General features: G+C 38.3%; 1 protein-coding gene across 1 annotated transcript; it reads right to left on the bottom strand.

Annotated features, from left to right (window-relative positions):
• Nucleotides 1-22: 22 nt before the first annotated feature.
• LOC134496449 (olfactory receptor 6F1-like) lies at nt 23-4,355 on the bottom strand. The gene is made up of 3 exons (XM_063302178.1): nt 3,429-4,355; nt 2,366-2,444; nt 23-75 (listed from the first exon to the last, which is right to left on the bottom strand). The coding sequence occupies exons 1-3, from the start codon at nt 4,353-4,355 to the stop codon at nt 23-25; spliced, it is 1,059 nt and encodes a 352-aa protein (XP_063158248.1).
• Between the last annotated feature and the right edge of the window lie 7,523 nt (nt 4,356-11,878).

Below are 11,878 nucleotides of genomic sequence, written 5' to 3'. Positions count from 1 at the left end.
GGGAGGCAAAATATATGTGTGGTCATTCCATGTTTGTTGTCCTTTTGTTATAATTACCATATGCTGCTGACATCACTACATTTAAAGAAAAAGAAAAAAATGTATTTTTAAAAGACTGTACCACATTTCACTAGAAAGAAAATTATAATAATGTTGATATGATTTACTTTAGATTTTATTCCATCAGTTATTAATATAAGCACTTTTCTTGAAACTCTACTTATAATTGTTTCAATGATTCAATTTGTTTTCCAAAGCCTAATTGAGAATTTTTTAATTAGTTGGTCATGGGTGAATAAATGAAATGTTGGTATGTTATTCCACTCACTTTCTGTTAGGGTTTAGCAAGATCATTTTAAAATACATAAATGAGAAAAAGGAAGTTATTCGTTTTTTTAAAAAAAACTATGGAAGAAAGTGAAAGTGACAGATTCATCTATTCAGACAGAACATTTGTGAGTGCATGTATTCATTTTTAGTTTGAAATTTAAAAAGTATATATATCTCAGTAGAGAATGATGGACTTAAGAACTTACTACAATGCATCATTAAGAGCTTGAGCCATATATGTGGTTCTTAGATTAGACCCTCTGAAATGAAAGATCTACCTTAGCCTGAGCTAACATTGATGTTTAATGAGACTTTTCTGAGTATGAATAAATTTAATCAAAGCTAGTCATTTTTTTACATTTATTATAGCTGGGATATAAACATGTATCAATTCAGTTTGTTACAAAAAATAAAAAAAATATTAAAAGGAAATATTTTGGATGCAAGTGATTATTTTGATTTTGTTCAACTACAATTAGATGAATTTGAGGTTCAACCATATAATTACTCTTATGTGTCATGCCCTTTATGTTTTACATTCCATGAACTTGCTGACTTGAATATCTAAAAGATTATCCACACTATTACCCCATTGCCAGAATGGGCCAACAAATGTAATTGTACGGTAGAAACAGAAAACATCGCCCTGTATTCAACCTCTACTCAACATTAAAATGGCCTTCCAAGTGTGTTGTCCTGCTGAGGTTTTAAAGTACTTATTCACCCTTATTTTGCCTCAAGCTTATATCCCATTATAACTGGAATGCTTTACTCCTTTACATGCTAAATCCAATAATTCACTGGCCACTTTACAGAAAAAGGAATATTTCATCAACCAAGTCCAAAATTACCCTGATCTTGAATTTCTAGTAGGGCTTTCCTAGACCAGTAGTGCTGAAAATAGCCACAGTGGTTATGACCTTTATCTAGTATATACAGTATGATGTTTATAGATTTAAAACCAGAATAGATGATAACGATGAAGGTTGTTGTTATTGTTTCTTTTCCTGAGCTAGCTACTTCTTACCCTTGGCAATTTTAAAGTAAGTCCAGTGATAGAAAATTTTGTAATTTATCCAGTACTAAAATAAGTTCAGACCAGCAACTTTCTAGAGATTAGACAAAGATCGTAGCCATTATTCTATTTCAGCACTCCTGTAAAGAACAGTATTGAAGCTGTTAAAATGTAATGGGATGGAAAGGCATTCTTATTTTGAAGGTGATGGTTGTTCCTGCATATATGTATATTTTGATGCTTCTGGTGTGTGTGTTTATATATGTGTATATAAGTATGCTTATATGTTTTTATAAGCACACATCTGCACACATGCACATGCACAAATATACATCTGTATATGCATGTACTGTATGTGTATACAAACACACATACACACATACAAATGAAGACCCACCCCCAAGAGAGAAAGCAATTGGCAATTACTTTCCTGGAACAGAAGCTGTGAATTGTCCCTTTGGATAATATGTGAGCTTGAAGTCTGGACATACACTATATACTGTAGATATTTGCTTATTGCTTATATTTTCCGTATGTGGTTTGTTTTGTTTGTTTCTGGATTGCAATAAAATGCTAATATTTGATCTAGTTGTTGTAAATGATGTGGATGATGTGAGGCACAAATACAAGAAACTGCAATTATTTCTTGTAATTCAGTATAATGTACAATATTAAACTTCCAAATATACTTTTTCTTGAGTACACTTGCAAATAACCTATTTGAGTCCCAACATGGCAGAATAATATTTTTTGAATGTGATATTCCTTCTAAATCTCAGTAGACTTAAATACTGTAAACTCACTCTAAACTATTAAAAAAGGAATTGAACAGCACTTGAATCATTACTGCTGCTATTACTGTAACACCATTAAATATCAATCAATCAATCCATTTTTATTTTGGTCATAGACCAGCATATAACTAATAATACAACAATTATGCTAAAATAGAAATAAAAATAAAAAGTCATATTTATTGAATAAAATAAGGTAGAGATAAAATTATTATGATAAAATTACAAGGTACAGGTGTTACAATGCAAAAGAATACTGCAAAATTACAACTAATTTCTACAATGAATAATCTAAATACTATAAACTAAGACAAATAACTATAAAAGGACATAAGCAATACTAGAATTTATAAAACACTACGAGACTGTAAGGCTGTACTAACTTATATTAAGTCTAATACTTGCTGAAGTCATGCTAGGGTTTTTGAAATTAAGACCATTATGTTCCAACTAGCATCTCTTCGCCCAGTGCCCCGAGGTCTTTCCCACATTCCATTACAGTATGTGTATATTTAAAAGGAGATAAGGGGGGGAAAAAAAGAAGAAAAATATATTAAATTATGGAAGCCTAGCTAAGGCTCAGCATCACCTCACTTAGATGTGTTGTTTACATTTAATCATAGCTCTAACAGAAAACTGGGCTATATTGTCTGAAATCCCTGCCATCTGATCAGCTAGTAAGAAACTAAGGTAATGAGCCTTTGGCCGATCGCCTTTAAATAAATGTCTTTTTTTTTCCTTTTAATAAAACATACAGAAATAACAACAACAACATTATTTGTTCAACAAACATTGTTTATAATTAAAATAATGTGGATTATTTCTAGGATATTGATACCACAAATATTTTTTTATTAATTTTATTGCTCTTTAATTAATAACAGGAAAAAGAAAAAAAAAACACAATACTAATATTATTACAATATTATACTATCAAGAAAAAAAAATACATGAGCTGTTTGCCCAGCCCACTCGTGGCATTCCTTTCTATGTATATTCCCCCCATTTACTCTCTCGTAAGCCCTTCCTCTCCAATGAATGTAATACAAACATTAATTCCCTTCTTGCTAATTATTCCAGTGCTGGGGTGAGCATTACAAAGGGTGGGGGACAGGAAAAAATGAAAGCTGAGATAAAATCATGAGCACAGTCACAGTGACATGATTTCCACTTAATGACCTCTTTGCTTAACAACTGAGTTGCTGGTCTCAATTGTGGTCCCTAGACAAGGACTACTTTAATGCTTTTTTACTCAGAATCCATGGTCAATGATCCAATATCCCTGACACCTTATTCTGTCTCACCATCCTTTTCAGAGCATCTTTCACCTCCTTGTTCCTTAAGCTATAAATAATTGGATTAAGCAGTGGAGTAACTACAGCATAAAAGACTGATGCCACTGTGTCCAGATCAGAAGCAAAAGGGGAGATGGGCCGTACATAGATAAAGATCACTGTGGAATAATAAATCACCACAACAGCAAGGTGTGACCCACAGGTTGAAAAGGCTTTCTGCCTGCCAGTGGCTGAAGGGATGCGGAGAATGGTTGAAATGATAAAAATGTAGGAAAGCATGATTAACAGACATGTGCTGAGGATAACCATGGAGGCCAACACAGAGACCAATGTAGAACTGAGAAAGGCATTGCCACATGATCTCCTCAGCAGAGGCCCAGCATCACAAAAGAAATGGTGGATCTCCTTAGGCCCACAGAAGGAGAGCTGGGATATGAGGAGGATGGGGAGCAAAGGAGCCAGGAATCCACCAACCCAGGCTGCTGTCACCAACCAAATTGTTAGATGCAAAGTCATAAGGGTTGGATAATGAAGAGGATTGCAGATGGCTGAGTAGCGGTCATAAGCCATAGTGGCCAGAAGGAAGCACTCAGTAGAGCCCAAGGAGAAGAAGATATAGAGCTGCACGATGCAGCCTGCCACAGTTATGCTACTTCCACCAACCAGGAAACTTTCCAGCATTTTAGGTACTGTGGAGGTAGTATACCAGATCTCCAGGAAGGAGAAATTGCCAAGAAAATAATACATGGGGCGTTGTAGTTCATGGTTCATCTTAATGACTGATATGATAACCACATTGGCAATGATGGTGAGGACATAGGTGGCCAAGACCAGAGCAAAAAACAAAATACGGACCTGGACAGAAGCAGGAAAACCCAAGATGACAAATGCTTTTACCACACTCTGGTTGGCAGATTCCATGTTCATCCTGTCTTGTTAACAAAGTAGGAGGAAAAAAAAGAAGGAAAAGATGAATAGTTTGAGCCATTACAGTCATGTTTGAGTGGCAATATTTCCATACTCTTCAGTATTTATTTATTTATTTTAGTTCATTGGGTGAGAAAAAGAGTTCTATTATGCTCAGGATCACTATTCCTCAGGTAAGTGCACATATGGATCCAGTCTCAGTCAGACTCAGTAAAAATGTAAATAACAACAACAAGAAGAAGACTAAAAGGATGATAAAATGCCTATTAAAATAAAAAAAAAATGGAACATATTAGGCTATGTTATAAAAAGAGTTGTAATTATACAACTATAAAGAACCAATATATACAGATTTTGAATACAGCTTCTTACCTTATATAGCAGCTGCACAAGTGTCATGGCAATGTTTCACTTGTCATTTGATGCATTAATACATGCATTCCACATTAGGTTTTATGCATTAATATAGGATAACTTTTCACATTAATTTCAATGGGACAAGGGCTGATTAACCTATCTGTATCCAGCACATAAAGGGTAGACAATACATAAATGTATACCTAAATCTTTCAGATAAACATTGAATAATAACAACTAATCAGAATATATTACTGTGTGCCCTAAATGTCGAGGAACAAATGTCCATCTACTTTTCACATTTTACAGGGTCATGAGGAAGACAGTTGTGCAACATTGCTAATAAGAGTATAATGGTCACAGTTCAAGAACATTCAAGTGTTTCCTTATTTTCTTGGTTGAATCCTCATCACCGACTTGAGATTATAGCTCTCAATTTCATGTAGAATGCTGGCAGAGAGAAACCATAGCAGAGGTAATATTTTATGATACAATGTGAAGATGTGTGTAAGATTGGAGTTGAAATAGTTGGCTATTAAGCTCTTTTGACCCATTCCTTCCCCCTCCCTTTTTTTTTTTTTTTTTTCTTCAGATGAAAATATAGGAACACGTCTAGGTTCATGGAATTATACCATCTGGGGGAAGCTGCATGTAGGAAAATGTGACAGAAAAACCTGCTCACTTATCTGTTCCTCAAAATGCATCTCTCTTTCTCTCTCTCTCCCTCCCTCCCTCCCTCCCTCTCTCTCCCTTTCTCTGCCAGAATAGAAATATAAAACATTGATTTCACTGGCACTTGATGTTTTAGATAAGTGGATACAGTATTGGAGATTAATGTCCCAGATTTAGAGTCTGGGAACTATAAATGATCAGATATTTGTATTAGTGAGTAGGAATGTAAGCCTTCATAGTAATGCTTTAGGCAGAAAAATAGCATCTCTAAAGATGAAATATTTCAGGTTTCCCTGTGATGATTCAGGGATGTCTGAGGCTATAATAATTGGGGCTTCAATTATTTCAACTTCAAAAAAAAAAAAAAATCTCTTCTCACCCATATGGGTGGTATGTGTCTTCCTCAACCTCAGGTCCTCTACCAGAGGCCTGGGAGTTTGAGGGTTCTGTGCAGTATCTTAGCTGTTCAAAGCATTTCACTCTTCTGGACAGAGAGCTCTGATGTTGTTCCTGGGATCTGTTGGAGCCACTTTCCCAGCTTGGGGGTCATAGCCCCAAGTGCCCCTACCTACCACTAGGACCACCTTGGCCTTCACTTTCCACATCCTCTCTTGTTCTTCCTTCAGGCCCTGGTACTTCTCCAGCATCTCATACTCTTCTTCCTGATGTTGCTGTCACTTGGCACTGCTACAACTATCACCACTGCTGTCTTCTGGTCCTTGTCTATTACCACAATGTCCAGTTGATTGGCCAGTACCTGCCTGTCTGTCTGGATCTGGAAGTCCCACAGGATCTTAGCCCTGTCATTCTCTACAACCTTCTGTGGAATCTCCCACCTGGACTTGGGGGGGTCTAGCCCATACACTGTGCAGATGTTCCTGTATACAATGGCAGCTATTTGGTTGTGCTGTGAAGTGTATGCTGTTCCTACCTGCATCTTACACCCTTCCACTATTTGTTGGACTGTCTCTGAGGCCTCTCTGCATAGTCTGAACCTTGGGTCCTGTCTAGTGTGGTAGAACCCTGCTTCTATGGATCTGGTGCTTAATGCCCGTTCTTGTGCTGCTATGATTTCAGTGCTGCCTTTTAGTCCAGCCCTTTCCAGCCACTGACAGGATTTCCCAAGGTCAGCCACCTCAGCTATCTGTCAATGGTACATCCCATGCAGGGTCTTGTCTTGCCATGGGACTTCCTCTGCTTGATCTTCCTTCCATGTCTCCTGTAGCCTCAGACATTCTCTCAACAGCTCATCTTTAGGTGCCATCTTACTGATGTACTCCTGGATACTCTGGGTCTCATCCAAGACAGTGGCTTGGACACTCACCAGACTATCTATCTATCTATCTATCTATCTATCTATCTATCTATCTATCTATCTATCTATCTATCTATCTATCTATCTATATCTAATTAAAAGCTTAATACACAAGACAAAAATGGAAGATAGATGATAGAGACAGATGAGATGGATGGATGGATGGATGGATGGATGTTGAATTATATTCCACTAGATACAACAAGTATGGAGATATGAAGCTTAACAATAAGGTTTTAATTTTAAATTATCTGTTTATAAGCAAGAAGATATCTTCATAGGCATTTTCACAAATATTTTTAAAAGGTATTTTGCCAGAAATGAAACCAATCTAACCAATCATTTTGTTTAAGTGCTGTACCCTGTGGTTTCAATGATTTTCACTAATGCTATATGCCACTATTGAAGTTTATGAAGTAGCAGTGCAATATTTTACTTCCCCCCAAAAAATGTTTCACTTTGTTGCAAAAACACCTGTAAAACTGTAATATATAGATCAGAATTAATGGCCACCTATACATATAAACTATTTAACTTATCTAATTTCATTTTGTAGTTACAGATGGTAGTGTCTATCCTTAAAAGTTTTGTCTAAGTTTTTTTTTTTATAAATTAATTGTGCATTATGCTTTCTCCATCTATAAACAACTCCATTTATAACCACTCCAACATCCATTACTCCAACATAATTTGATAATGGGTCAAGTTAGTCAAACCCAAAATACATGCAAAACTTCAAACACTGGACAGATACAGAATAATGTACTATGAATTTATATCAATCTATTATAAAATTATTAATAAAATATTTACCTCAATGAAGATATACTCAGGATGCACACACCATGCTAATTACTCAGGTTTATCAATACATTCTAGGTAAAGTGAAATTAAATGAAAATGATGAGTTAATGTAGCTTAATTTCAGTGAAATATTGATTTCTAAATACTTGATAAATCAAAAATGAATTCTTTCCCATCTCATCTTCATACTTAAAATTTCCCACATCTTGTCTGACCCCACCTCATTCCACTTTAAACAATCAAGCACAATGCATCTCAGAGTCACAGAAAATAGGCTGATGTTGATGCTGCTATTTGAAGTGTCTCTTCACACACAGGAAACCAAATCCCTGTCTTGGACCAATTACCTTTGTTCATCAACAATCAATTACATTTGCAATTCTAATGTATATTCATAATTCCTCTTTTCCTAACAGCGATGAAAAACATCACTACAAAATTTGGAGTGGAGGTAGGCAGAGATAAACCAGTTTTTTTTTTTTTTTCCCCTTCAGGGACAAATCAGTTCCCTTATCTGATCATTGTTTGTCTTTCTGAACTAATTAGCCTTAAATATATTTCTAGAAAGCTTTATCATAATAAGCAAAAATCACAAAGTCCCTGGGATAATGCATACCTATGTTTTATAATTTAAATTTAGGTTAAGTAAAGGTTCTAATTTATACATCATGATGCTTTGTGACAAACCTTCCTTAATTTGGTTAAAGAAGGGATAGCAAAGAAATGTATCCAGATTCACTTTAACACAAAGCACTTGAATTGTCCTTCTGAAACAAAGATACAAGCCTGACTGGATGTCCACATGGGGGATAAGGAAGGACAAGTAAAGAAACATGTATTGCAATATCACAATCTAAACTATACTTCTTACATATTTGAATGTAATGTCACAATGCAAGTATAAAAGGGTAGAGCTTGCATTATGATGTCACAATGAATGGGTCACAGGTGCTCAGCCAAGGGAGAACTTGACCAAACATGGATTAGAACCACTATAAAGGCCTACCTTGTGGTGGGAAGGGCAACAAAGTGGCAGATTGCCACCCTATAGCCCATTTCAGGTGATATGAGCCCTCTTGGGTAAAGGGGGCCCAGGAAACCTTTTGTAGGGATGTGTGGAGGAATTTGCTCAGCATCTGTCAGACAATATCACTTGGATTCAGTCACAGTTGGATGCTGGCCTTGTTGCAAGTACAGAGGAGATCCCTGGGGTTATGTGAGAATGGCTTGAACCTGTTGGACCTGAGGAAGTGGATAGGGTCCTTAGGACTGGGAGCTCAGCGATCCACTCTTTAAACCATACCCCTCCTGGCTTGTGAAAGCGGCCCAGGAAGTGTAATGTGAATGGGTTCTCGTGCTGGTTAATTTTTCTTTGAGTGAAAGGATTGTTCCTTTATCTCTTAAGGAGGCCTTGGTTTGTCCTATCTTCAAGAAGCCATCTCTGGACCCCACCATACTGGACAATTTTCATCCAATATCTAACTTCTCCTTTTGGGGGAAGGTGGCTGAGAAGTTGGTTGCACAGCAGCTTCAGAGGACCTTGGATGAAGTGGATTACCTGGATCCTTTTCAGTCAGGCTTCAGACTTGGGTATGGGATGGAAATGGCATTGGTCAAACTTTTGGATGATCTCTGGCATGGGCGAGATGGGGGTTGTACATCCATCCTTGCTCTACTTGACCTTTTGGTGGCTTTTGATACCGTTGACTATGGTATCCTTTTGGATCAGCTCAGAGGATTGGGGGTGGGTGTCACAGTGTTATGCTGGTCTGCCTCCTTCCTTCAGGGTCAATTCCAGTTGGTGGTGACTGAGGAGAAGAGGTCCCACCCTTGGCCCCTTGGGGTTCCATAGAGTTTGGTGCTCTCCCCTTTCCTATTTAACATCTACATTAGGCTGCTGATGAGTTTATCCACGGCCACAGGGAGGGGTATCATCAATGCTGATGGTACTCGACTATACATCTCTGCCTCTGGTGAATTAAGCAATGCTGTGAATATCTTATCTTGGTGCCTGGAGGCTGTGAGGGTCTGGATGGGGGACAACAGTGTCATGCGCTGCCTACCTCTGAATAATGCTCAGACACTGGTTCTGTGGAACAGGCTCTGATTTATTCACGGTGTAGGTACAGTATAGGAAAAAAGCTGAGAGTGACAGGAGCGCGCCGGTGCGGGGTTTAAATACCCCGCGCCGGTCAGCGCCCCCTCACTCGCGGTTACGTCACCCCCCTTTGTCCAACACGTTGTCCTGCCGGTAGGTGAGGGGTTGCGAGGCCCCGCTGGCGTTCCGGGATCGCCCATCATCGGTTTCTCTATTCCTCCGGTGATTGCTGTCAGCTGGGCGATCTCCGTTGCGTTAGCGCTAACAGCTTGGGTGTGCCTCGCGATCCGTTTAGCCATTGTTTCTTGTCCTTCAGTCTTTGTGAGTTGATGGCTACTTATCTTGAGCCCTTTCCCCTGTTTCCTTGCTATTGTCATGTGTGCCATTGCGCTGATGTCTTCAGCTCAACGGCACTCATGACAAACAGGGTTTAGCTGAACCCTGGCAAGACTGATTGGCTTTGGGTTTGGGGGCCTGCTGGTTCTAGGACTATGCCATCTTTGGTGGTGGATAGGGTGTCACTGCCCCAGACAGACCCAGTGCATAATCTGGGGGTCCTCCTAGACTCATGACTCCTACTCAAAGAACAGGTGGCACTTGTGGCTAGGAGGGCCTTTGCACAGCTTTATGTTGTGTGCCAGTTGTGCCCTTTCCTGGATTGGCATGCTCTACTCACAGTCACTCATACCCTAGTCACCTCCAGATTGGACTACTGCAATGCACTTTACATGGGGCTCTCCTTGAAGAGTATCCAGAAGTTTTAACTAGTGCAGAATGCAGCAGCGTAGGCAGTTGTATGTGCTCCCAAAAGAGCACATATTATACCTGTGCTCTGCAAGCTGCACTGGCTGCCAGTCTGTTTCCAGGTCCAATTCAAGGTGCTGGTTTTAACCTTTAAAGCCCTTCATGGCATGGAACCAGGTTATCAGAGGCACCTCCTCTTCCCAATTATACCAGCTCATCCCATTTGATCTGGCAGAGAAGGCCTTTTGCAGGTACCATCTGCCAGGGACCTACACTTGGCGGGTCCCAGGAAGTGGGACTTCTCTTCTGTGGTGCCTGCCCTATGGAACATTCGCCCCTCCCCCCCTCAAAAAAGTCAGGTTAGCTCCAACCCTGTTATCATTCTGGAAGTCCCTTAAGACCTGGTTATGTCACTAGGCCTGGGGGTCCCAGGGATTCGGAGATGTTCTTAGATGGCTCCATTGTGTTTAATCTTTTTACTCTTTCTGTGTGGTTTGTATATTTTAACATTTTTATAGTGCTTTTTTTTTTCTTTTTAATAATATATATTTTTATAATGATTGTTTATATATATATATATATATATATATATATATATATATATATATATATATATATAGTTTTATTGATTGTTGTATGCTGCCCAGAGTAGCTTCCTGTGAGATTGTCACCCATACAAATGTGATAAATAAATATATAAATAAACAAACAGTCAAAATTTTCTCAAGAAATACCCTAACCTATTCATGATAATAGGGAGGCTCTCACTCCATGAACAACCAGCGTAGTTGTAATCTACCCTGTCACCAAAAAACAAGCAAGCAAGCAAACAAACACATAAACCCCCCACCCCCACCCCCCCCAAAAACAACAGATCAAGAGTACAGAAGTATGTTATTCAGTGTATACTGGGCTCATGATGTTCTGAGACTGATGTATGGTTATCATTTTAGACATGGAGTGGGCAGTCTCACCATACGTATTGAGGGTTACCAAGACAATTGTCCTGGGCATCTAAAATACCATTATAGAAATATGGGGTGGAAAACATAGCTACCTTATCACATTTAAGTCAATGGACTGATAGGCAAAGGTCACTTTCTTTAGTTCTTAGAACTACCCACGCAGAGAGGTGCTACTCATCATATGACCAGCCTTGTATAACTCAAAACATCTGGATCACTTTTGTGGCCAAGTCCAACAGAAATCATACTGTCCAATTCTTCTTTGCAGCTCTATTTTTTGTTTTCATTTTTTCTTTAAATAAAGGCTAATGTAGATGTGTTTAATAAATCTATTTTTAAAATTATTTATTTACTTTATATCCTGCCTTTATTATTTTTATAAATAACTCAAGGCAGTGAACATACCTAATAATCCTTCCTCCTCCTATTTTCCCCACAACAACAACCCTGTGAGATGAGTATTTTGTTTTTGTTCCACCACCCTCATACATGGACTGAAATGTTTGAGCCAGGGTTGCATCACTATCATATCCCTGCAATCCATATTATTTATATATGTATT

Source organism: Candoia aspera, chromosome 4 (genome assembly GCF_035149785.1).
Source record: "Candoia aspera isolate rCanAsp1 chromosome 4, rCanAsp1.hap2, whole genome shotgun sequence".
NCBI lineage: Eukaryota > Metazoa > Chordata > Lepidosauria > Squamata > Boidae > Candoia > Candoia aspera.
Note: the sequence above shows the minus strand (reverse complement) of the source record. Positions and strands in the feature narration are given on the sequence as shown.

Excerpts from the sequence above, each read along its gene's own strand:
- LOC134496449 (XM_063302178.1), bottom strand. The coding sequence starts at position 4,355 with ATGGAATCTGCCAACCAGAGTGTGGTAAAAGCATTTGTCATCTTGGGT. Across the intron at positions 2,445-3,428 it reads GGATGGTGAGACAGAATAAG|TTTATAGTATTTAGATTATT; the intron begins GTGTCAGGGATA and ends TATTTGTCTTAG. Across the intron at positions 76-2,365 it reads CATTGTAACACCTGTACCTT|TGATGTCAGCAGCATATGGT; the intron begins GTAATTTTATCA and ends CTTTAAATGTAG.